At 42.1% G+C, this 26,164-nt stretch overlaps 2 protein-coding genes and 1 non-coding gene across 4 annotated transcripts; 1 reads left to right on the top strand and 2 right to left on the bottom strand.

Annotated features, from left to right (window-relative positions):
- Window positions 1-260: 260 nt before the first annotated feature.
- Window positions 261-343, bottom strand: trnal-cag (transfer RNA leucine (anticodon CAG)). Its single transcript has one exon. It is a non-coding gene; the product is annotated as a tRNA-Leu (tRNA).
- Window positions 344-1,821: 1,478 nt separating this feature from the next.
- LOC134101519 (mitochondrial adenyl nucleotide antiporter SLC25A24-like) lies at window positions 1,822-10,630 on the bottom strand. The gene is made up of 10 exons (XM_062555249.1): window positions 10,134-10,630; window positions 9,306-9,432; window positions 8,842-8,929; window positions 8,505-8,616; window positions 7,302-7,460; window positions 5,850-6,002; window positions 4,281-4,388; window positions 3,433-3,600; window positions 2,620-2,770; window positions 1,822-2,430 (listed from the first exon to the last, which is right to left on the bottom strand). Exons 1-10 carry the CDS (start codon window positions 10,311-10,313, stop codon window positions 2,249-2,251), a joined length of 1,428 nt encoding a protein of 475 aa, XP_062411233.1. The 5' UTR covers window positions 10,314-10,630; the 3' UTR covers window positions 1,822-2,248.
- A 2,106-nt stretch (window positions 10,631-12,736) lies between these two features.
- Window positions 12,737-26,051, top strand: LOC134066823 (EEIG family member 2-like). 2 transcript variants are annotated; one of them, XM_062522030.1, is made up of 11 exons: window positions 12,737-12,990; window positions 15,230-15,350; window positions 15,468-15,497; window positions 15,653-15,769; window positions 16,439-16,485; window positions 20,799-20,899; window positions 21,303-21,401; window positions 21,892-22,108; window positions 22,362-22,498; window positions 23,773-23,836; window positions 24,152-26,051. In XM_062522030.1, the coding sequence occupies exons 1-11, from the start codon at window positions 12,845-12,847 to the stop codon at window positions 24,192-24,194; spliced, it is 1,122 nt and encodes a 373-aa protein (XP_062378014.1). In that variant the 5' UTR covers window positions 12,737-12,844; the 3' UTR covers window positions 24,195-26,051. The 2 variants fall into 2 exon arrangements, with proteins under 2 accessions (XP_062378014.1, XP_062378015.1); XM_062522031.1 differs by lacking the exon at window positions 12,737-12,990 and adding an exon at window positions 13,861-13,949.
- Window positions 26,052-26,164: the final 113 nt, after the last annotated feature.

Here is a 26,164-nt window from a genome sequence, read left to right as displayed (position 1 = left end):
TATAGGCTAATGTCCGCAACACTGATAAATTGCTCCCGGTTTAATGAAAAGAATGCAACGTCGAAACGTTGCTCTTTTTTTTTTTTCATTAAACCGGGAGCAATTTATCAGTGTTGCGGTTATACCACTGTGTTCCACGTGTGGCGCTGTACAGAGTACAATCAGTGTGGCGCGTACGGCTGCGCTCAAGACTACTTGAATCATACACATAAGTAGAGCTGCCTTTACATTATAGAATAAGTAAATCGAAAAGGATTATCTGTCAGAAGTGGGATTCGAACCCACGCCTCCAGGGGAGACTGCGACCTGAACGCAGCGCCTTAGACCGCTCGGCCATCCTGACTGATATACCTCATTCTACTCGATTCCCATAATGCCTTGCGTGCTGAGTGTACAGTTTCCGGTAAGAAAATACAATTACAAATAAAATGTATAACAATGTTACATTGCAGAACGTTTAAAATGTATCATGACAGCTACATCTTGATCGTCACTCAATGCGCGAACAAGTGAAGTGGTCTGATGTACTTATTTGTATCTCGCAAACAAGCAAGAAGTTCACAGCTGATCGGGATTTTGAAGTGTGCCACATCATCCTGTTGCCCGTCGCATAATGCATAAAGCTGCCATGTATGCAAATAGGTTTTACATCAAGGGTTTGATAGTGTGCACAAATTACTTTTGTTTTGACTATATTTTTCACTTAGTTTGAAGTCGTTCTAAATAGACCTTAGCTGTGAAAGGGCGTTGTAGTCAAGTATCCAAGCTCCCTTACAATCCTTAGTAGTCTAAAGCATATTCTTTATAATGTCAGTTGTTCTGTTAAGAAACAGCTTGCAAAGTTGCCCTATCGTTAGACTGTGGCATGCCATTGACAGAGGACGGTTTGTAGGATGCTGAAAGGCATTACTCACTGCAAAGCCACGTTGCCACATCTCATTTCACGATTCGACTTCTCATCTCCAAAATCATCTAGCTAACAACACTAACAGTGCATCCTGTGAACATTGGGTGTGAAATAAAGAAAAAGAAAAGGGTAGAAAGAGTCAAGAGACAATTCTCTGCCGATAAAGATAAAGTGTGTACTACAGCTTGGCCCTAGCGAAAAGAAAGCCAAGAACAGTTTCAGGTCACCAGCTTCTGACCAACAGTTGAAACTGAGAAACAGTGCCCCCAGGAGGACACTGAAGTAAACTGCAAGTTGGGGCTTTTTTTAACAAATGATTGGAAGCCTACCTGGCACAATGCATACCTTGAACAAATAAACATATTTAATTTGGTAAGTATTAATGATTTGTTTATCCGTAAGTCCAGTTGCAAATAAATGATTTTCTCTCTGTTATATTGGAAGGAGCAGGTGCTACTGATATCCTCTCACAATAACATGCCAATAGTGTAAATGATAGACAAATACTAACCTCTCTAAATACAAATTGACATGGGGAAAGGATGGCGTAGAGTTAAATTGAGGTGAAACTGTGATGATGTTTCTGTGCCAAACATAAGGATTACCAGCTCAGGAAATCATTCTTAACACAAACCAAACCTTGACCCTGTGATCCTAAGTGTACGTGAATGAGTGATAAGTTATTTATCATGAATATGGGATGACGCCAAATCTATTTAGTTAATTCAATACGATCAGCAAGATCCTAAGCTGAAATATGGATAGATCAGCTCAATGTTACTACACAACACAATGCAGCTTTAGTTAATGCATAACATTCTTTGCTCATTGCCCAGCATTCAGATTATGGTATTGTTGAAAATGACATGATTTACTACTAAAATAATCCTAATGAATAAAATTCACTTCATGTATATGATATAAAATAATATTTTAATGTTCACATTATTGCTTAGGTCATACGTGTCTCTATAAGTAATGCTTCATTTTCCTTAACACGGAGGATAAGGCCACTGTCTGAAAGTCTCACACACACAACATGCTAAAACATCAGTGCTCTGACCTCATGTAAACAATGAGCATACAAGACAAACATTTCAAGCAGTCCTACAGGGCATAAAATAATGACAATATTTCATAAAACATCTTCCAAACACGCATCTGCCTTGAACAGGCTTGACACTGAGATACATGCAACTGTTTACCCATCGTATTGCCATGGTAAACCCAACTTTGGTCATCGAAAGAGCGTTTACGTTTTTTCCACTCATTCCTGTTAGTTTTTCTCATCACATTTACAGCATTTATAACTGTGTTTCAGTCAGGACAGCCCTCCCCTTGTCATTTTGATATCCCTAGTCCTGTTTTAGTGTACTCGTATACCACATAACTAATACTGACGGCAGGAATGACTTTCATGAAATTGGGCAGGATGCCACGGTAGAGACCAAAAAACCCATCTTTGGCCACAATGTTCTTCACAAGGGTGCGCATCGATGTCTGTTCACCTGCATCCAGAGTTGCTGTGGGGAAACAGGGAAGACAGAGGATTATAAAGTGAATAGTCGAACATTAAAATTACTCCAAAATGTCAACCTTTAACTCTCTGTTTCTGCTATATGCATTAACTGCTTCACATTAATTACTTTTAATTATACAGAATTATCCACAGAATGATTTTAGGGGTGTTGCATGATTATCACTCGACAAACCTTGAGCCTGCATCCGTGTCCGCACCAAGGCAAGCGGATAGCTGGCAAGCTGCCCGCATGTGCTTGATATAGTCCCACAACCTAGCAGTACCAAGATGCCGGGGTTGGCTGTGTCTTTGGCATATCGTGACAACCACATATTCTTCAAGCTCTAAAACAGATAAAACAGAATACTGTCTATCCCATGTCTGTACTCAACAACATTTCACATCTTTATTTATACTCACAATACATTCCATTTTTCTCAGATTTTTCGTTAGCTTGGCTATCAACAGACTAAGCTCAATTTTTTAAGACGGAACATTAGTCTGGGCCTGGGGAGTCTGCGCTGTATTTCTACTGCACAAGAGGCATGATCAATGGGCATAGTTCAAATGACTGTAAGCATCTGGATAGTCCTTCAACCAATCAGACCAACAATCCGGGTGCTCCTAGTGGATAAGAGTTTGTGATTGGTTCCAGCAAACGTGGACGTGGACAGGAAGCAGGATAGATAAATGTGCAGGTTTCCAAATCGTCGGCAGATCGAGCTGGGTCTACCCATTATTTTTCATGAGTCGAAGTAAAAGATCTAAAACTTTTTGTATGCATACAAAAGGTCTATTAGGCAAAATACTGGATTGGCTAGGTTTCAAGATATTTGATTATAATGTAATTGAACATCACATTGGAATGAGCGTACTGAAGTTTGATATGGACAACCTACTTATTTCATTTCTAGACTAGATAACACTGCAGTATATCTTTGCTGCAGCCAAATGCCACTAATGAAAACATGATAAATAAGTGCCCCATAACATCCTCATACAGTACCTCATAAACGGCAAGGTCAATCCCAGCGTAGGGAATGATTCCGATGATGTTTGGAGTGTAGCCTTTGTAAAAAGCCTTAATGCCTTCCTTCTGCAAGATCTTCTTGGCACAGTCGAACATTCCTGAGTATTGACCCGTCTTTCGCAGCGTCAGCCTGGTCTTCATTACCTTGTCATGCAGAAAAAGGAAATTCCTCCAATCATCCATTCAAAATAAGTCACCTTTCAATATAAACACCACAGCAAATGTCATAGGCATCTATAATATTCATCACATATTTAAATTACATTTATAACATGTTATACAGCTCAGTTGGTGAAAATAGGTAGAAATGGGGCATTTGGAGACTCATGCTCATGGCGATTAGTACTTTGGTTAATCCTTTCCTCTAGCCTGTGCTGATGCCATAGTCTACACTCTTTTGAGCTTTCATGTGTCTGCATGGCTCTGCAATTCACCACTAAAATACTAGTAAGAAAAACATAATTGCTCAACCCTAGGTACGACTTTATTTTAAAGTCCATTTTGGTGGCCTTCATGTTAAACGTGCCTGCAAAATAATTTTCACCAATAACTTCACTATGCCATTATCACACGTGAATGAAATTAGATTTTTTTGCGTGCAGTAGAAAGTAAGAGTAGGCCTATGCCTGGATAAGGCATGCGTACGTTTTCAGGTTTGGTCCTGCAATCTCTGTAATATACTGTAGCTAAACCTTTACAACTGAGGCTTTCTGCATGCTACACAACACATAACAACTTCAGCAGTATTTGCAGATGGGAACCTGAAAGAAACACAGAGAGAGATAACTAGAGTTCCTCTGTGGTCAGTACCCCCATCAGCTCACCTCCATGGGATAGATAGCAGACTGGGCTGTAGCTCCAGCCAGGGAACCAGCCATGAACCTCTGATGAGTCTCAACTTTCCCACCTTCAGACGACAACAGCTTTTTATACTGTAGGAAAAAACTTAGATTAGTGTGCTGTAACAGTGTTTAACATGGTCAGAGCCTTACACTTCTACCCACAAGTAAAACATCAAGATACAGAGATGAGCAAGACATCTCACTATACACTATCTGCGTAATACTCTCTGCGTATTGCATTGGGGTTTCATGAGATGTCATCCGAGTTGACTGAAATGACTAATGACTAATGGTAATGTTGTCACTTTCTCTGGACATATATCAATATGTAGTATAATCATAAAATGCAAAACTTCGGCCTGTTTTGCATTAACCATGGGCATAGATCAAGGGGAGTATTCAACTCTGAATGTTTTCAAACAATTACGAGATATGATAGTACTGGTGTGATAAATATGGGTATTCATGGGTTTCATCAGGTCCCTTTGCACAGGTGTATACAATCAAGCACCTTGATTATCAATGCAGACTCCATGGTGCTTGATTAGTACACCTGTGCAAAGGGACCTGATGAAACCTATGAATGCCCATATTTATCACACCAGTACTATCATATCTCGTAATTGTTTGAAAACATTCAGAGTTGAATACTCCCCTTGATCTATGCCCATGGTTAATGCAAAACAGGCCGAAGTTTTGCATTTTATGATTATACTACATATTGATATATGCTAGTATTATACTACATATTGATAAATGCTAGTAAGAAAAACATAATTGCTCAACCCTAGGTACGACTTTATTTTAAAGTCCATTTTGGTGGCCTTCATGTTAAACGTGCCTGCAAAATAATTTTCACCAATAACTTCACTATGCCATTATCACACGTGAATGAAATTAGATTTTTTGCGTGCAGTAGAAAGTAAGAAAGTAGGATTTGTTAAAAAAAGCCCCAACTTGTAGTTTACTTCAGTGTCCTCCTGGGGGCACTGTTTCTCAGTTTCAACTGTTGGTCAGAAGCTGGTGACCTGAAACTGTTCTTGGCTTTCTTTTCGCTAGGGCCAAGCAGTAGTACACACTTTATCTTTATCGGCAGAGAATTGTCTCTTGACTCTTTCTTCCCTTTTCTTTTTCTTTATTTCACACCCAATGTTCACAGGATGCACTGTTAGTGTTGTTAGCTAATAGATTTGGAGATGAGAAGTCGAATCGTGAAATGAGATGTGGCAATGTGGCTTTGCAGTGAGTAATGCCTTTCAGCATCCTACAAATCGTCCTCTGTCAATGGCATGCCACAGTCTAACGATAGGGCAACTTTGCAAGCTTAACAGAACAACTGACATAAAGAATATGCTTTAGACTACTAAGGATTGTAAGGGAGCTTGGATACTTGACTGCAACGCCCTTTCACAGCTAAGGTCTATTTAGAACGACTTCAAACTAAGTGAAAAATATAGTCAAAACAAAAGTAATTTGTGCACACTATCAAACCCTTGATGTAAAACCTCTTTGCACACATGGCAGCTTTGTGCATATTTGACCTAATCTCACCTGTTCATATGCCATGAACTTGATGGACGTCTCGGGGGCTATTTTTAAGACGTTGACTCCATTACCCCTCCAAAGGGAAGCCACTCCTCCTTCCTTAATCATTTGTTTAAAGCCACCAACCAGGCTGATGCTGTTTGACTTTGAAGAGTGCACCTGGAACACATTCAGAGGTGTCAAACTGCACGCCCTGGTAAACACATGGAAAGCATAAAGCATACTACTGGTAAAAAACCTTTACGTAGATAGGACTATTTGCAGCCACTTGTTAGCCTGACGACGTCATAGCCCTTTTCACATGATGTCAGACGAAGCGTTGCTGGGTATCCTCCGGCATGTCCAGCCGCCAAATACTACAGAAGAAGAAGAAGTATTCATGGGTTTCATCAGGTCCCTTTCCACAGGTTTATACAATCAAGCACCTTGATTATCAATGCAGACTGCATGGTGCTTGATTGTATACACCTGTGGAAAGGGACCTGATGAAACCCATGAATACTTCTTCTTCTTCTGTAGTATTTGGCGGCTGGACATGCCGGAGGATACCCAGCAACGCTTCGTCTGACATCACCATGAAAAGGGCTAATTCTTGTCAGAATATGAGTCTGAAACTGCTCCATTCAGCTGCGATTATGGGGCGTGATTCAACTGATACAGGGCGGGGGGATAGCTCTGCACTCATTGGATAGCCCAAACCAAACAGAACAAGTTATTGGCTGTCAGTATCTGCGAAATCTAAGACAACGAAATATGTAGCAGGGTAGGCTATATGGAAAACATCCTACCTCGTTTTAAAAATAATTCCTTCAAACTGTATGTAATGAACAGCTGGGGAAGTGTGTCGTTAACCCAACGAGCAAACAGACATTTTTAAACAAACGGGAACAACATCACCCAAACATGCTGTTTTAACTTGGTGGAAGTGAAACTGAAGTTTTCCCACATATCCACGTTGGTCTAAGGGTTCAGAAATAGTTGTGTGAATCCGTGATAAAACCTCCGTTTCAATAGCTAAGATAAACGAAAGGCCAAACTGCATGAACAAATTATGCATTCATAGCCATAGCGTTTCTGTTGCAATCAAAATCAACCTAAGCCAACACGGTCTCACACCCAACTCGTCGAAAGAGGACGCATGCAGCCGTGAACGGCACTGCTGTTCATCTGTCAATCATCACGTAAAGGCCGCCCTGACAATGTGATTGGTCCGAACAGATCTGTATCTCGAATAGTAGCAGCTGAACGGAGCAGTGCCAGACCGAAGTTCCCTGCAGAAAAAGAATGTAGGCGGGGCTAAACTTCGGTCTGGCATCCAGGCTATCCACTTGCGCCCTTATTCAAACAAAGTGTCAACACTAAACCAACAAGTGCTTCTTGAGCACAGAAGAGATGGGTGAATTCGGGTTGCATATTACGTTAAAATATCAACACACTGCAACAAAATGTTCGGCACACCTGCATGAACACCTTCATCCTGTCCAGCGGCGCAGTGCCTGTGCGTGAGATAGCCCCAGCCGTTGCCCCGGCAACCAGCTGTCTCCACCAGATGCCGGTGGTCTTCTCCTCTTCTGTGAACTCATCTGGGATGGCAAGGCTGTCCCCTATATCCAGCACCTGGTGGCCAATAGGAGGTAATGGTGTGACATTATTACATTATACATTACATTTAGCAGACACTTTTTTTGTCCAAAGTGACTTACATACTGTATGTCAAACTATATTATAAGGGATTACATTGTCCCCGAAAAACTTGGGGTGAAGTGCCTTGCTCAAGGGCACAACGTGGAAGCCAGGAATTGAACCTACAACTTCCAAGCTACTGCATGTAAGCCCAGCTACTACCCAACCACTACACTACCACCACCCCAGACTAGATAAAATAGACCGAATATCAGTGGCATAAAAATGTACTCAATCTTCTACCCAATGTACTGAACTGGCCAAATCTGTTACAGATGCATTCCTGCTGTCTGAATGAGCTTAATGGTAATAACGATCATACCAGTTCACAACCGATTTTTTTTAACTTGAAAAATGACTAGAAACGATTGGGTAGAAAGATTACTGTTATGAAGTTTAAGTACATAAAGTTTAGGTCAATATATTCATGTACAAGCCAAATTGCCCCTCAAGAACAGAAAGCTATACATTACAACAGGTTGACTAGAACTATGTGTTTGTGTGTGTGGGGGGGGGGGGGGGCTGGGGGGATATAGTCTAACTTGCTCATAACACAGCATCTATTTTGATGTAAATGTTTTCATGGGGTCCTTTGAGAAACCTCAACTGTCCCTCAGGATTTATTAGTTTGGCGTATATGACATTGTAATTGACAATCTATAAGTCTGTCATAAGTACAGATCGGAAGACCGATGGATCAATGTATCACACTTAAACAACACATTCTGCACAATACTCTAGCCTACTGTAATGGTTCATTTTACACTGTTCTGCATTGCATGGCTGAGTTAGTTTACACCATGTGACCATGATCACAAAGCTGTGAAGTTATACTCTGAAAGAGGAAGGAAACGCAGTCGCAGTTAGAATAACTGCGCTATCAGCATCTGTGATCAAGCCACTGTGTGTGTGTGAAGTGAAGAGATAGCAGAAGAGAGCAGTTATTAGAACCATAGGTTACTGTCCTGGGACACTCACAGAAGAATGCTTCCAGTAGCGTACGATGTCTTCTAGGTTAGTGGCAGGGTTGAACAGGAAGTGCTCCCTCCACTCATTCCAGTCTACCGTCATGGTGCCGTCTATGTCAATACTGCAGGAGGCAACACAGGCGTTTTCCATATCCATTATTACATAGTTATGCACTACTACATACTACAGCTGGCTCCAATATTCCTGCTTAATCATACTGCATGTAGGCAATGTGAGTCTTCAGGTTCATGGTTGAGAAGAAATTAACTTTGTTCAAGTCCACTGGCTCATTAAGGGATTGCAGGAAATGCCACTAGAAGGCTGTGTACTGAGAGGGGGAAAAAACCTCTGGAGTATCTTTCGGGCTTCCTCTTTTGATATATCCATCCCCAACTCTCCTAGAGACTGCTGGATCTCCGAGGCATCAAGGCGACCTGAAACAGGTTTAGACAAAGACCCTTAATTACAAGATTCCACTTCACCCTCTATGGTTTTCATGTCTTCACCCAAATCCATTGCAAAACACTTAAATTGATTTAGAATAGATGATTATGCCATGAGTGTCTGATGCAGAGTAGGGAAAAACTAAAAGCAAAGCAGCCTATTATGCATTTGTTCTGTATTCATTTTACCATATAATGTCAGTCAACAGCAACATTTTCAGATAATGTGAAAGTGATGAGACATGAAGCAACTTGTCCAACGTTACCAGACAATAGCATATAGTTCCATGTGTTATGATTGGATGATGTGTTGCCCAATATCAGTGGCAAAACATCTTGTTTGTCATCACTTTAAAATGTGGCCTACCATCATTGTTTTTGTCGAGGCTTTTGAATGTCAAGCGTAATTTCTTCTCATGCTCTTTGAGATATCTGGAGAATTCGTTGATGTCCAGTCCTCCATCCTTGTTTTTATCACCAGAATCAACTATTTTCTGTTAAACAGAGAATTGTATAAAGGCCACATTTTTACAATGAACAATTGTACACTATACTGTGTTAAATACAAGATAACTAAAATTGCCATCTAATGCTAGACAAGCCAGTATGAGAAGCATGTGGTATAAGCCAGATGACACCTAGTCTATTTTGCAAGTAATTTCCATGTGACTGACGGATAAACCACAGCTTAGTAAAATATGTGGTAGGTACCAAGAAGATAGCATGAACGAAATGAGCATAATGGCAGGCACTCACACTCTACTTACTACGTGTCAATACTTAAAAACTGACCACAGGAAGAAACCTGCATGTCCCAGCTAGGACCACCACCGTTGCATTCTGGACCACCGGTCAGTAGCAGCGGTTATTTATTTATTTTTTAGGAAATTACTCCAGTTAATTAAACAGATGCGCACTGCGCAGGAGTGAGTGATTTTGGCACGATTTTGTGGCTTTCGCAAGAAACGTGGGCTACTCGCCAATTTCCCTCTGAGGAAGTCCTAGCCATAATTGTTTTGCACTTATGACTCTACACTGGGGAACTGTAACGTTTGCAATATTGCAAATATGTCATATTATATAACATCAGCACCAACAGGCCACACGGTTTTATGTCTGAACACAAATAAACACATTTGTTGCTTCATAATCATAAGTCCCATAATCACACCCTCTCTTACGAATGAGCCCTTACCTGAGCTGCCCCTTTTCGAAACGAGACGCCCATTGCAATGAGTCCAGCTCTGAGCTCTGCGACGTCCACTCTTCCATCCTTGTTAGTGTCTAGCTTTTCGAATAGTTCAGCATAGGTCTTTCGACTGGAGTCATCCCAACAGTGCCCTTCTGTCAAGAACAGTCTCAGTGCGCGGTGCATTTTGAAAATGTTGAAACAAGGCAATAATAGCCTAGGCTAGTCGCGCAACTCTGCGTAATATCAGTTTACTGCACCACGATCCACTTCCAGGAAGCTTAATAGACAGTGCTAACTGAGAGAACCAAATCCAGTGTCATCGATGCGTTATCACAGGTGTACGTAAGGATATTTTGGTTAGGATATCAGTCGAGCAAGCGTTGCCAGCATCAGCGCACCATCGTAGACTTCCCGACTCGACTATTCCAAACCACACAGAAGGGCGGGCCTTAGCACTTCAATGCAGGGAGAGTTTACAGCCCGTCTCACTTCCAGGATGCATGTTATTACACGTTTCCATTCTAGCCAGAGATGACTTTAAACGGACGATTTTTGGAATAAGGGAATTCCGTGAATTGTAATGCAACTGTCGCAGAAAAAAAGCGACTGTCGCTGAAAGCTTTCTCTAAACACTAATCTTAATCAGGAGAAAAGACGACCGATTTCTCAATTCACTAACAGACAACATCGTGGTTAGCAATCTCCACTAGATGGCACAATTTACCTACTCAATCAACTAATGATCGCTGTTAATCCACTCATATGACCAGCTTTGTCCTTTGTTTAGTTGTGAAATATGATTTTGCCCCAATGGTTGACCCGGTTAGCCATAATAACTAGATTGATATTCTTTATTAATCTCCTGAGTAAATTGACAGTGCTCCAGCAGTCATACAAACAGAATCAAATACACAGCCTACATACAAGTAATTATAAAATATTATTCTGCTCTCAAGCGGGGGTGAGTCAATATAACATGTTATTGAAAAAAAGTCTCTCTGTATCTGGCTTTCTTACAGGTTAATTGGTGTGGCCTGCAAAGCACTTTTTTGGTTGACCAGTAAACTGTCGTGAATGTGAAGGTTTTGTCCAATATTTAACTGATTGTGCAGCATCCTCTCCACCAACTCCAGGGGCTCAAGAGCTGTCCCCAACACAAAGCCAGTCTTCCTTATGTGATCTTATTCAGTTTTATTTACCTTGGCTGTAATGCTACGCCCCAGCAGGTGGCAGAAAAGAACATAGCACTTACAACAACACTAATAAAACATCTGCAACATTTTGCTGCACATATTAAACAAGCTTTCTCAAGAAATAGAGTCTGCTCTGGCCCTTCTTGTAACATCCTCAGTGTTGTACTTTTCCACAACATCTACTTCCTCACCCAGTATTGACATGGTGTTTAGCTCTGGCCTGGCCCCCCTAAAGTCCACCACCATTTGCCCTGTCTTAGCACATTGAAGACAAGGTGGTTGTTTCTGCAGTTGTTTTCTGTCACAAAGCGGTCCACCAATTGCCTGCTCTCCGTCTCCTCCATCGTTGACACACAACTGCAGATTCAGAACCATCTGAGAACTTCTGCAGGTGACATGACTCAGTAGTCTGGCTATCACCATACTTAGCTCAATCTTTTAAGATTGGACATTAGTCTGGGGAGTCTGCGTTTTATTTCTACTGCACGAGGTGTGATCAATGAGCATAGTTCAAATGACTCTGTACGCTTTTGGATGGTCCTTCAACCAATCAGACCAACGATCTTTTGGATAATCTAGTTTGTGATTGGACCCAGAAGATGTGTACAGGAAGCAGATCTATAGATGTGCAGGTTTACAGCCTGAGCTGCAGGGCAAAATACAAATTGCTGGCAGATCATGCAGGGTTTACCCAGCCCAATGACTCATAGTTGCACTGGAAGTCTGAGGTGTACAGTGTGAAGAGAAAAAGAGACAGCACAGTCCCTTTGTCGTGCTCCTATGTTACTGACTCCTGCTCAGACCCTTTCAGTTTCACAACCTGTGGGCGGTCAGTCAGGTAATCAATAATCCATGAAGTTGTGGAGATGTCTACCTGGATCCGTTGCAGCTTCTCACACAGGCCTAGGCTGTATGGTGTTAAAAGCATCAGAGAAATCAAAGAATCCTCACCGTGCTGCTAGCCCTATCCAGTCCTGCCTTGAGGAATGGGTTTAAAATACATACTTTCTAGACCTGTCAGTATAAGGGGATGCTTTTTTCCCTTCAATTTATTTATTTTGAAAAAAATGACAAGAACACAGGTTAAAGATCTGAGAACCACATAAAATTATGTCTCAGTAGGCCTAATGCCTGCCTGAGCTGGCTAGCCTACATGATGGTCGATTCAGGCAAGGAATCGGTAGCAAGAATTTGTTTGGAGTATTGGAGTTATTTCATGTGTTTTAAAGAATAGAAAGAAAAATTTCATACAGATTTGATAACTGTCAAAATTACTTTCCACCTTGGTTAAATGGAGATGACTAAAGAAGGGCTTCCGGCTTCTCTCTAGCCAGTAGGCGAGAGGAACTGTGTAGGATATCAAAAGGGGGCGTATTTTGAACGAAATATTTAGTAGGCTACCGTCCAGCAGCAGCTATGAGTATTTGTCCCGAGGGTAGCTTTTTGTAGTGCTTAGTCGCACTTGATGAACGCGGTGCTTTAAACGAATTGTATTCTCTGCCCACTTAACGTCTGTAAGCAATGTCATTCATAATGATGAAGAAAAAGAAATTCAAATTCAAAGTGGATTTTGAGTTAGACGAACTGTCTTCTGTTCCCTTTGTCAACGGCGTCCTGTTTTGCAAAGTCAGACTTACCGACGGGGGCTTTACTGAAGAGTCGTCAAGGTAATGACACTGTAAACTTAGTTTGTTAGAAAATCTATATTTCAGAGTCAATTTTTTGTTAACGTTAGTCTGTGTTTTAAACTACGAGTGTAACGTTGTAAAGAAAAGGTTGTGACACTGATTAGCTAGCTGAGCTAATGCAGCTAGTCCGACAGCTAAACGTAATGTTGCTGCTCTGTGTCTGTGTGGGGTCTAAAGGTAGTGAAATTAATCTAAAAGCGATCAATGACAGTTAGTTCTACACGTCAACTCTTTTCGTTCACGTGTTATGTGTACACAATGCAGATGTTAAATGTAGGTACACAAAACTACGTGTTCAGTAAACGACAGTTACATTTTATTTTTAAAATATTTTCAAAAACAAGTTACAGAGTGCTGTTAAAAAGTAGAAAAATCAAATGGAGATTAAAAGTCATTATTATCTTAACATTACTTCAATGATTTTAGCTAGAGGACGTTTTGGTCTGTAAGTTTTTATAATCTGCATTACATTTTGCGGATCTTACGAGGCAGGCTGTAGGCTGTTTCAGTGACAGCCGTAACGCAATCTCAACATTTGGTTAGTGTTGACTAGGACCGACGGGAGCTCTTCGGACATCTCTTCTGGTCAGTTGTATCAGGTTGTATTCAGGTAGGACAATTGGATCCTCAGATCCATATCAGATCGTGACCAGCACAGACCAGATGCAAAAATTCGAGATGTCATCCGAATCAGATAGCCTACATAGGCAATGATGTCCTGTCTTAAAGGTTCTCAATGTTTTTGGTCAAACTAAAATCCAAGGCACACACCGACTCTTGCTGATAATCATGGCTCACTTTATCATAGGCTATAACAGAGGTGTTCATTCTATACATTTTTTTCTATACAGAGTGTTCATGAGCTGAGACCACAGCGATAGGCATGTCCTCACATGATGTTGCCTGATTATATGGAAGAAGCTGTGTCATTGATGCATGTAAGAATAGCCCTGTATGGGCCTGTATAATAAAACTTCATCAAGTATGTATCATAGTTCCTCAAATTCCATGATACATTCCATGATCAGTAGTCTGAATTTACCTGTTGCTTATCATTAATGATGTGCAATGGCCAAGGCTCCTTCAATGCATTGTTTACAAAGCTGTTTGGCACAATGTAACAATTCAAGGATTTTCAGTGAAATGTTAAGTAGACTATAGGCTATGTTGCTCTGAAGAACTGCAGCTATACTGTACTAACTGCACAGCAGCCAAGTGATTGGATCATTGTAGGGTTTCCCCACTAACAATTGTTTGAGCATCTCTCTTTGGCTGTGGATACCCATGTATTTTATGACTTTAACATAGGAGAAGCCCTCTAAGGTTTTGAAGTCATAGGTAGTCCCTCCCTCTTGACGTTGACTTCTTACAGCTTGGAGCCATGTTTAGGTGTGCGTTCATGCCTGTGCGTGTGTGAGTCAGTGTTGGCAGCTTCAGAGGGCAGCATGGACCGTAAATGAGTGGGTTGGGTCACTCTAACGGTTCACATTCCTTTGGGGATGCCTGCTATGGCAACCACTCGCATTTTTCCAAATGTGTAAACAATCCCCATATCCTCTTATTCTTTCCTTTCCACAGCATTTGTCAGTCGAAAAAACTTGACAAAAGTGGTTCTGTTATCTGTGTTTGGTCACGTTTCAACTTTCAAAAGCACTTTTCGTTTTAGGCCCTATCTGAGATTTGGGTGGGTGTGTTATGGTTTCTGTGTGGTTTAAACTGGCATCAGGGAAAGTGCCATTTCTGTGAACTCTGTGGTCTGTCTGTTGACTTCATTCAAACACTTGTTAGCCCAGGACCAGGTTTAACAGCTGCAATGCACTCTACTGCAGTTCCTCTACGTCCGGCTCTTCCACAGAATAAATGACTAAATGACACATTTTGTGAATCAGTCTCTGAAAAGAACTGCTCTGCCCTTATTTCGTGGGAGTCAAGTATTCTCACTGCATTCTACATAACTCTTCTGTGTTCCATAGACTTGTGACTAAGTGACCAGCAACTTGTCTTGGTAAATCTTTCCTGCCCTCGAGAAATGATTGTACAGGCAGTTGGAGAGATTCCGCTTACATAGGTGTACTGTATGTTTAAAAGCGCAAATCCTTTGAGAGAATGAAGGAAAGCCTATGGGGCCTATCGTATGTCCTAGCGCCAAAGGTTGACTGTACACAACTGTGGGAGTGACGTTGGTGTTTACTGTCTATCCATCTGTGTGTCTTTCCAGGGAGGCGGTTCAGGCCAACTGTGTTCGTTGGAGGAAAAGGTTCTCCTTTCTGTGCAAAATGAGTGCCAATGCAGGGACTGGTGTTCTGGACCCATGTGTGTGTAGAGTCTCGGTGCGCAAGGTAAGGTACCCCCTTGTGTTCTAAGCCCTGCTCTGTCATTAAGGAGTGAGCTCTGTTAACCACTTTGATATATTCACCCTTTCTGGTGGCTTATGCTGTCTGTCTTGGGTTTCACAGGAGATGAAAGGCGGGAAGACATTTGCTAAGGTACTCGTCAAATAAATGTCCTCTTCACATAGTTATGTAATCCATGCAACGTACTTAGCACAAAGGCCCACTACAATCCAAATCAATTTAACTCACATGAGTTGTTTAGAAGAACAGATTGCGGAGCTCTTTTTGTCTTCTTTCTTGCGGAGCAGCTTGGGTTCACTGACCTGAACCTGGCCGAGTTTGCTGGCTCAGGGAACACCACCCGCCGCTGTTTGCTGGAGGGCTACGACACCAAGAACACCCGGCAGGACAACTCCATCCTCAAGGTATCGGCCTCGTGCCTCTCACAGATGTCCACGGGGTGGTTTTAGCTTTCCATCATACCAGAGTTAAGCTAAAGCTATGTTCTGAACGTCCACTCAGACACACTCTAGTCCACTATATATAATGAATCAGCATTTTTGTACTGCTGCTTGGATGATTAGCTACAGACTGTACAGTGTAGAATACACTGTTAAATTCCAACACGTGTCACAAATTATAATATGTAAATGATGAGCACTACAGCTGGAGAAGATTGTGGTTTGGATGGAATGAAGTGTCTGAAATCTGCCACTTATTTTGCCTAATTCTCTGGATTTTCTAAGTATTGAGAGAGTATTTGAGGGGACATTCCTAACATAGCTATATAGTGTCAAGTTGGCATCAGGCAGACTCTGGAATTGCCCCAACCCAAAATGCAATCCATTATGGTTGCCACATCCATGTCAGCTGTTGGCTCTGTGCTGTATGTGTACAGTGTTATGTGCTAACTTGTTGTGGCGCTGTTTCGAGATCGAAAGCAGGGTGCGGTGTCGGGAGTAAGGGTGCCTATTCTATACCTGGTCTGAGATGTGTCTGTTTGTGGCTGAAAGTGAATGTGCATTAATTCAGGTTTTATATAAGGTAAATGCGTGTTTTCACTTTTTTCTTTGTGGTTTCTCTTTTTTTCCCAGGTGGTTATCAATATGCAGTTGATGTCAGGAGACCCCTGCTTCAAAACGTGAGCCCAAAAGCATACATCAGCTCGCTACACTCACACACACACACACACACTCACACACAAACCCTGTCTCCTGACAGAGCAGAATTGTGTAATGAATGAATAATCTTTTGAATTGGCAAGCAGAATCAGTCTGTCAAGTGTTGGGTAATGAAATGTCTCACCTGAGTGGCTGCTGTTGCGTCACTAAGTTACTGACACATTTTCCTTTCATAAATCATGAGGTGTTGCCCAAGTTGGGGGTTATAGCTCTAATCAAGTACACTTTTTGTGAAATGCTCACATTCCTCTAGCCGTCTAATTTTCAGTGAGCATGCTCTAAAAAACACTGTCGTTTGTACACTGCCAATGCTCTGTAAATGTGAAACAGGCAAAGATAGATAGATGATCGATAGATAAATACTTTATCAATCCCCAAGGGGAAATTCAAGGTCCCAGCAGCTTAAGACATCACATACAACATACTGTACACTACAATGTAAACAGGAAAATACAAAGCAAATCAAAGAGGATTCAGGAGTGTGTAATAAGTTCTAAAAAGCAGAGAGCAAAGTGTAATATGACAATTTAGAGAATTCCTTTTAATCGTTTGTTGAGCTCAATCATGTTCAATCATTAGGTTTCATTTCAACTGTCATAAAATCAGCAGATTAGTACTCTGACTTCGTTGGGCCCGGACCTGAGTCTTTGATGTGCTCTTTGAAGTTAGCGTAGCCACAAACACAGTCGCAGTGTGTCTCTCAGAGGAAGCCGTCTGGCTGACTTGCATCCTGTCTCACACGGAGAGGGTGAATAGGTGTCAGATTGTTGAGTTTCAGTCAGATTGTGTGAGTCTCATTTTTAACCAGAAGCTGACTTTTAAGTTGGTTGAGGCATCGAAATACAACAGCGTGGTTTGTTTTGGTACTGGCATTTCACAGGTTTTGTGGTCTTATCAAAAGCCAAACAAAGTACCGTGACTTATCATATTGTTTTATTGGCCCTTATTTCCTGTGTTTGAGCCCGCAATTCCATTACCGTTGATGTCCTGTTCAAGTATCAGGCCTGATTGGCTATAAATCAGGAAACCGAACAGGCCCTGTCATAAAGCCTGATAGCTTATCTCTACGTGGGCACCGCCTTATCGTGTGTTTTTTATGTTGATCATTCAGGCGCGGAGCTGGCACACAATCTCTACATCTCACTCTGAAACACTCCCTTGGTTTCTCCCTCTTTCTAGACATTTCTCTCTCTCTCTTCCTTTTTCTCTCTCTCCCTCGCCATCTGCCATTCTTCATCTCTCCTTATTTTCTTTCTCTGCCACTTGTGCTCATTTCTTTCCATCTTTTGCCCTCTCTCTCCCACTCTCTCTCACTCACACACACACACACACACACATGCATAGACATAAACACACTCTCTGGGCATTAAGTGAGCCATTTGCAGGCCACTGGCCTCTCCTCCGCTGGGCGTTGTGTTGAAGTGTGTGAGGAAAGGCTGACTCACTGAAGGGCACTGAGGCCACTAGACTAATATTCTCTGTTATGGCAATAAAGAGCTGAGTCATCACATAATGTGCAGGGAATAGATACTGGGAACCTCCATAAGCATGCAGGCATGGCAGACAGAACAATAAGCCAAACTGCACTCAATTGTGTTTGTGTTGACATTCATCATTTCCTTCCTTCTCACAAGTTTATTTTTGACCCGTACTTCCCCAAAGCTCTGACGTGAAAGGTAAAGGTCTATAAGAGGTAGCAGCAATGGTGCTTACTGTAAAGGCCACACACACACACACACACACACACACAGCCCGCCTGCGCTTCTTTTCCACCATTTGCCATGCATCACAGTTTACCAGTTCCCAGTGAGTGGGAGTGTGTGATGTCAGCAGCTTCTTATTGTGGCGCTCAGTCAGTGTGTGACGGCTGGCAGGGCTCTAGAAAGCATCAGGCGCCCACGTGCTGCCCGTCTCCCAGTTTGGCAGCTTCCCCCTCCTGCGGTGCAGCTCCGAGAGTAGGAGTAGCATTGTTAGTGTGTGTGTGTGTGTGTGTGTGTGTGTGCGCGCGCACACATGCATTAGAGGAGTCAGTCCACCCACCCCTGCGAGTTAGTCACGGTTCATTGTGGCCCTGGATCTATGCCGTCAGAGCTCTAAGGAAAGACGACTGGGCATACACAGCTCTTGCTCATCAAAACCCAGCGCAGATGCTCGTGAAGGCTGCCAGCCAGCTCTCTCTTCCTCTCAGCCAGCCCCCCCATAATCCCTGATTCCTAATCTCACACTCTCACTCTCCCCCTGGGCACCGAGCCTCTGCAGCCCCCGAGGAGAGATCCCCTGGCCTAGGATGCCATTGGCAGCAGCTGCCTGCCTGCCTGCCTCAGCGACCCTGAGGGTAATGGATCCTGGTGAATGAGCAGCCAGAGTCTGTGGAGAGTGTGTCGGTCTGCCCTTGCGGAGGAGCTCTGAGGACTGCAGTGGTTGTGATCACATCAGACCTGAGCTCTGCAGTGCCTCAGACGGTTTCATGCATTGTTTCAACCTACAGTATTTAACACCTTACCAGGCATCTGATGAGTGTCTGGAGTAAATCTTTACTTTTCCATCAAAAGAACTATTGGCAAAGAGTTTCTCAGTAGGTGTGTATTGTTTAATACACGTTCTGTGTTGATGGAACTATATACTCTTCTTGTTTTAAAGCAACACTAAAGAGTTTTTCGTACCTTAAAATTTTAAAAAGTTTCCAAAATCATGTGAGTGAGTTCATCAACTCATAACAGGGTGAACGGCACTTCTGCTTTTACTTTGCGGCACTCTATCGACTATAACCGCAGTATGTAACTTTCGGGCACCAGATCGGGTAGCGATGAAATGAGACATAAGAAACTACATATTTGACTCACTTCGATGTCGCAATACATTATACTTTCATAATATCATGCAACATACTCTACCTTGTTTGTGGACATCGTTACTTGCTGGATAAACAAATAGCGTACGTGCGACAGAGGAAAAGTGTTGCTGCTTTATTGTGTTATTGTTGCTTTCATTCATAATATAATAATATGCTGTCAATTCACCTCATTGGCTACATCACAGTCCCTCATTCATGGCATTTTCATGTCCCACTTAAGTATCTGGATCCCTGCTTTCACAAAGCAAGTATGTGAATGTACAACAACCCCCAATGTTTTCTCCTGTGGTTGAAATGCAAGCGTGCTACTTTTGCAGACACAGACTCTCAGTATTTTGTGGTCACCAATGGTAGGACGGTCTTCCTGCCTTTGTGGTTGTAATGTGAACAGAACATTTTTGGTGCGCAAGAGAGATAGCGCAAGGACGGCGTAGATCCACATGACATTTGACAGGTCTTTTGAGCTTGTGCTTAAAGATATATAACGGACGGTTTATAATAGGGGTTGTGTGGGTGAAAGTGTGTTTATGCCAAGGACAAACCTGTGACGTACGTAAACACATGTGTTTGTAAACAGGTGCATTGACGTGCGCTTTCATGTGTTTACCAGGTGGATTGTTGGTGTGGTGTTAGTGTGTGTGTGTGTGTGTGTGTGTGTGTGTGTGTGTGTGTGTGTGTGTTTGTGTGTGTGTGTGTGTGTGTGTCAAAGCCGCCGTGTCTGTTTGTGTGACTCGTTGACACTGTGGCAGGTGTGCACTGAGACCTTGCCTAGAACAGAGAGCCTCTTCATAAAGGTCAGGTGGGCTCTGGGCCGTCTGTATCTGACTTCCTCTTATGGTCATCAGACTACCCTGAGACCTATACTTGTCATTTACCAGTAGAAACAAAGGGTAGCAGTTAAATGTGCTGATGGTCAGACTTCAGAGCTGGTTTGTTATTGATACCCACTCAATCAATACATCTGATATCCCTAATTTTGCACCTTAGTTATCTTGAAATGAACATTCAGAGATGAACATTCGCTGATTGGAGAAAGCATCAGACATTCATGCATTCATTCAAATTGTTAGTTCTCAGAAATTCAGTGATGTAGAGATTACAATCACAATAAAACAAAATTGAATAGTGAACAATAGTGGTGATAACACTGACATAAAACATTTTTCAACAATTCTCTTCCTACTACACATAGGGCAGCTGGTTCTGTTTATCTGCTTTCTGTGTGTGTTCAGCCAAGTGGTGATGTCATGTAAGATTCATCCAGCCAGATGCAAAGTTATCTATAATCACTTTGTTAACATTGGAAACATTTACAGTGGTTATGTGTATGGAAGGAAGAATGTGATTGATTTGATTGACAAGCTCTGGCTGTATCTCAGTGTGTGCTAATGGGCAATGCTCTCTGCTCTTGTGTCTCAGCGCTCCATCCACTGCCATGACGATTGGGATCCAAGGAGAGGCGGAGAGCTTGCTGGAGTCACGCAAGGGGGAGACAACAAAGTCCTGTCCGGCTTTAGCAGGTATCCCCAACAACATCAAGCAGTCTTATTCACTTCACCTCTAAATATCTCAATGTTGTCCTAGTCCAAGGAAATTCACCAAGTGAACGACAGGTCTTTTCAGTTGGACACAGATGAAAAGATGTTTAAATTCCTCGTTCTATTGATTGGGGACTTCCCTGTGTGGCCGTATCATTGATCACTTACTGTATGTATGTACACTTGATCACCTAAATCCCTGCATGGATTTTGGGGAAATAATGAATACATTAGAATCTAACACATTTACATGACCATTAACTTGAAGCTCTTTTGAAAACATGTCATAAAGGTGTAAACCTATAGCATATTTGTGGCATTATAACTAATTATGGAAGTGCTTGATAAATAACTGACTCTCATGTCTACCTGGTTCACGTTGCAGTAGAGCACCCCAGGAAGTGTGGCTCCGTTCCTGAAGAACTGGGGAGCGGGGGCCACTCCAGAACCTCAAGTTACGCCAGCCAGCAGTCCAAAGTCTCAGGTGAGCCTCATATCACCCACAATGCATAACTCCTTCAGCATGTTATAGATGATCTGAAGGACAGACTGTTCCCTGTTAAAAGTTCATGCTAAAGCAAAGCCTTGGGAGATGATTTTGAAACTAGTGGCCAAACCTCAGCCTTGATATTGATTTATATCTCAGTACATCTAAGCTATTGTGTTGCGTCCCTTTATTTTTACTTCTCCTTGGGGGGAATTGATTTCCTGTTATCCATCTGTTTGCCCATGTCCTACACAAACACACTCTGAAAGTCACTAAGGCTTACTTCTCTTTGTTCTAAACATTCAGTAGCGTTTTGTTTCTCTGCAGCTCGGTACAAGACTGCTTGGGTGTGTGATGCCATTGTCCATTCTTATGGATTTCTTTGGTTTAATATTTTTGGACTATTATGACTAGCATGATTTCCACCAACCTTACCTGAGAAGATGGAGTCACTCGGAGTAATTTCCTTTCGTTTGTCCCCCCGTAGGCTACAGCACAGGTCACTCGCGCTCCTCCAGCCTGACAGAGCTCACCCATAAGAGGAACACGTCGGTGGGCAGTGCATCCACGGGGGTGGGCAGCATGCCCGAGGCCAATGAGGAGCGGGAATCCAAATTGGTGCGCCCCACTTCAGCAGCCTGTGCCCTCGTGCCAGAGTGTCTGGGGGCCCCACATAAGAGCGCCTCAGCTGAGAGGCTCTACAGGTGAGCGGGCCGAGGAAGGGGTGCACTAGTATGCTCATCAATTATGAATGTTATGAAATATCAAGTCATTATGATATTCAGATGTCACCGAAAGGAGAGAATTGATGAATGTGCTGGTCAGGGGAAAGGTTACCTATTTGTGGAAAGTTTTCCATCATTTAGTGAATTTCAGAAGCATTGGAGAATAATGCTGAATGCTGTTTTTCAGTGCTTAGTTTTTGAAGAGATTTGCTTTATTATTTTCCTCTGACAGGCATCCAATGAAGCAGGACTCTGTAGAGTGTCAGCTGAAGAGGTTCGATGCCACCAGGGTGGACGCTGATGACATTGTGGAGAAGATCCTCCAGAGTCAGGACTTTAGCCATGGCCTGCTGGACTCCAGTGCTGAAGGTTGGTTGGCTTATATTCCACTTTTTAACTACAGAGAATGATGCTCAAGAGAGTCTCACTCTGAGGTCAACTATTGTCCTCAGGAAACGCTGGTTAATAATTATCAGGTTTTTTTTAACCATATCATTTCCTCATACACGTGTGAGACTGAATCCAAGAACAAAAACTTTTTTAAATAGAAGAAGAAAAAAAAGAAAACATGTGCCTGTCATGTGAAATGAACTACTTCCAGTTTGAGATTACCAATGTCCGGGGGAAAATATCTGTAACGTTAACCTATACCCTAGCAACTATGAGTCACAAGAAAAACAAGTGACAACCATGAAAACACCAAAGACGTCTGCTGTTGCCTTAGCTTAGTCAAGGCTCGCCACAAAGAAATCCCACAGTGCACTTGGTTACCATGGCAAACAAACAAAAGCAGCAGCCTGCATTCTCTGAATAGAGTTATACTGTATATGTGGAGGAGGAGTGCAGTGAGGCATGCTCCCAAACGCTCCAAAATGATGCAACCTGCAAACAAGCCCTGTGACAAGCCACAAGCTGGCCACAGGCTGGATTAAATCTCTGTTTGTCAAACTGACTGTGAATCAGTCACTCTGTTCAGAGGCATGGCTTTGCTCATGTTAATCAGTGATAAGGAACTGACGAGGGTGGGAACAAACCAAGTGGTGTGGTGGTTATTAGGAGCTAAAGGTTTTATTGACATTTATTGGTAGAGTCTTTTATTCAGAGTGACTAACAATTGTTGAACAAAATTCAAGCTGGCATTACATTGGGAGACCTTTTCAGGAGTTTCAATTATTGTCAACCTGCAAAGAAAGCAGGTCCTGGTATTACTTACATCATGTCATCTACTGCCCACTTTTATATCAATTAACATTCAGCACAATGCGTTTTGTGTTTCATTAAATTGTCCAATGGTGTCCCTCTGCTTACTTTATGAAAGTCAGTATGGTCCTCTGGGGAAATTAATTGCCCACCCCTGTCATATGTTATGTAAGTGCATATTAGTTCTGTAACGGATGTAATGACCGCAACCCTAGCACTCATTAGTGCGGAGACTCTGTGGGGGTGCGCTGAAGAAAAACCCTCCTGTTGACACCTCTTTATTTTTAGACTTCCTGGGGCCCAGCCAACAGAATTATCATGAGTTGTTCTTTTGTGTGACCCCTTCTTATTGACTGACGTGTGTGTGTGTGTGTGTGTGTGTGTGTGTGTGTGTGTCTGTGTGTGTGTGTGCGTGCGTGCGTGCGTCTGTCTCTTCTTCGCAGAGGAAGGTCTCCGACTGTTTGTGGGCCCCGGTGGCAGCACAGCCCTTGGCAGCCAACACACCAGGTGGGCACTGTTGCGTAACCTCGTCCCTCAGCAGGGGTCAGCATGGCAGCTGGCCTTTTCCGCCGCTGTTAAACTGATGTAATTTGAATCCGCTGTGTGTGGCTGTCTGAATTTCAAACAGGATGTAGTGAACTGACATGTCAGATGACTTGATGTTCTGTGTGGGATTAGGGTAAATAATTTTGTGGCACGGAATTTGCGGAAAATAATGTTTATCGGGTTTTTATGATGAATAGTTTTGTTCTGTTTTAGGTCATGTGTGTTGAGGTGGTAGTGGTGTTTGTCTGATGAAAAAAAATGTTGTCCTTCCTGTAGGGTCGGTGTGGGTGCTTATGAACAGGTGGTCATCAAGCGCTAGGCAGAGACAGCAGTTGGGGGCAGTAACCGAATTTAGTGCTGGGAGACGGACGGACCGACAAACGGACACAGAGACATGACCGCCTCGAGGCTCACGGAGGTGCACTTTATCACGCCGTCTCCAGAAGAGGGCGCTGTGGACACCTGGCTGAGAACATTCACAAAGGTCTGCTCTCCACCACTGCAGGGACCTACTGTAAAGCTGCTGGGCCCGTCTTGTTCATTCAGTTGCTGGTTTAGACAGCATCCATGGTAAGAGGGGATCACAGAAGCCCACCTTACGGATGCAGAACAGCTGGTGTTAAGATAACATTGCTTTCTCCTCATCTTGATTAGCTACTCTAGCAGGGAGCACATCCAAAGATGGGTGAAATATTCTAGGATAAAATAAACAGGTGCATCTTTGTTACTGTCATGTGTCTGTATATGTAAAGAAACTATCTGTCTTGAGGACAAAACAAACAAACGTGTAGTTGGGTCTTATAGCCAGGTTTGCTGCTAAATTAGTAAATCAGTTGCTAAATTTGCCTTAATACAAAATATAAACACTTTGTCTGTTTGAACAGTGAGAGTGACATAGTAGTTCCTCTTACTGTGTAATGACATTAATGTGGCCTCACATAGACATCTGGTTAGATTCAGTTATGGTTAGAGTATCATATGATTAACTGCCATTCAGGTTAGGGTGAGGGGGCCAGTCATAATAAGCTACAAAGAGTGCAAGAGATTGTCAGGAGATTTGGCGCCATGTAGACCCTGTGGAGTAAACAGAATGGAGTGGTGGACTGAGGGGAAAAAACAAAAACCCAACTCACTGTGGTGAAGCTGTCTTTTACTGGCCCAGATTTACCATTGTACAATGTAAAGAGGACATCCACATACCTCTGAACTCCATTAAATATTTTTGCTGGATACATTACACAAAATAACTTGAATACTTATAATAAATAAGCAATGTAGTAATATAGATTATATAATGGTTACCAAATGCAGTAAGTGAATTTAGTCAGTCTGTGTACCAGAAGAGAGTAATCGAAACATAGCTCTGGGGAAGCAAATGATTTCACTGTCTAAGAATATTTTAACGAGTGGACCGTGAACCAGATTATTTATTTTTAAGTGTATTTTCATACCCTAGAAAACACACTTGACTCAACCGTTTATGCTGGTCATAAATATAAGTAATAGAAATGAGTATAGAGACTTCTTTTTTCAACTGATGATACAGTTTAATACATTTCAAAAGGAAGAGGACTCTTTGCAAGTTTGTGCTAAAGGCGTTTGTTGAATGAATTTTGCAGCCCATATTGTGGTTAATTATGTGCATTTAAATGCAATTTTCTGTTTTGTTGTGATTAGCATTTTTTTTCTTGCTGAAACTTAAACAACTACTGTTTTAATCAGAATACAGTATCTGTTGGTGAATTATTTATTTAAACGTTTAATGGGAGGAAGTTCCACCCAGTGTTCATTGTGGAAAAGTGAACAATTCTGCCATATGAAGCATAAATGTGCATGCTCTGTGATCATAAGGCTGCATGTGTTCACTACATTGTACCAGAAGCAACATATACTTCTTAATGAAGGAAGAAAATGTTTGTTTCATTGTTCTTTTTTGCCAAATGGTTAATGATTACTTAATTACCCACCCTGTTTGAGCTTTGCTCTGAATGTAATATGATGGTGCCATCTGATTGCATTGTGCACTTGTTTTGTATTCATTTCCTACCTTTGCTTTGTTTTACTGTTCAATTTTTCAAGTACAGCACCATTGTTTCTCTTGTCAGTTTTTTTTGTTGTTAAATGCACACCACGTACAATGTAATTCAGAAGTGGTTAATAAATGAAAATTATCAACAACAAAACCCCAAATGTTTTGAATAATGTTTTGTTATTGAACATCGACTACAAATAAGCAGACATTTGCTACTCACACACTTCTATGTGGTGCGTGTACTGCTGGAAATTCAT

The sequence above is a fragment of the Sardina pilchardus genome, chromosome 2, assembly GCF_963854185.1.
Source record: "Sardina pilchardus chromosome 2, fSarPil1.1, whole genome shotgun sequence".
NCBI lineage: Eukaryota > Metazoa > Chordata > Actinopteri > Clupeiformes > Clupeidae > Sardina > Sardina pilchardus.
The sequence above is the reverse complement of the archived record's forward strand: the minus strand, read 5'-3'. Positions and strand labels throughout refer to the sequence as shown.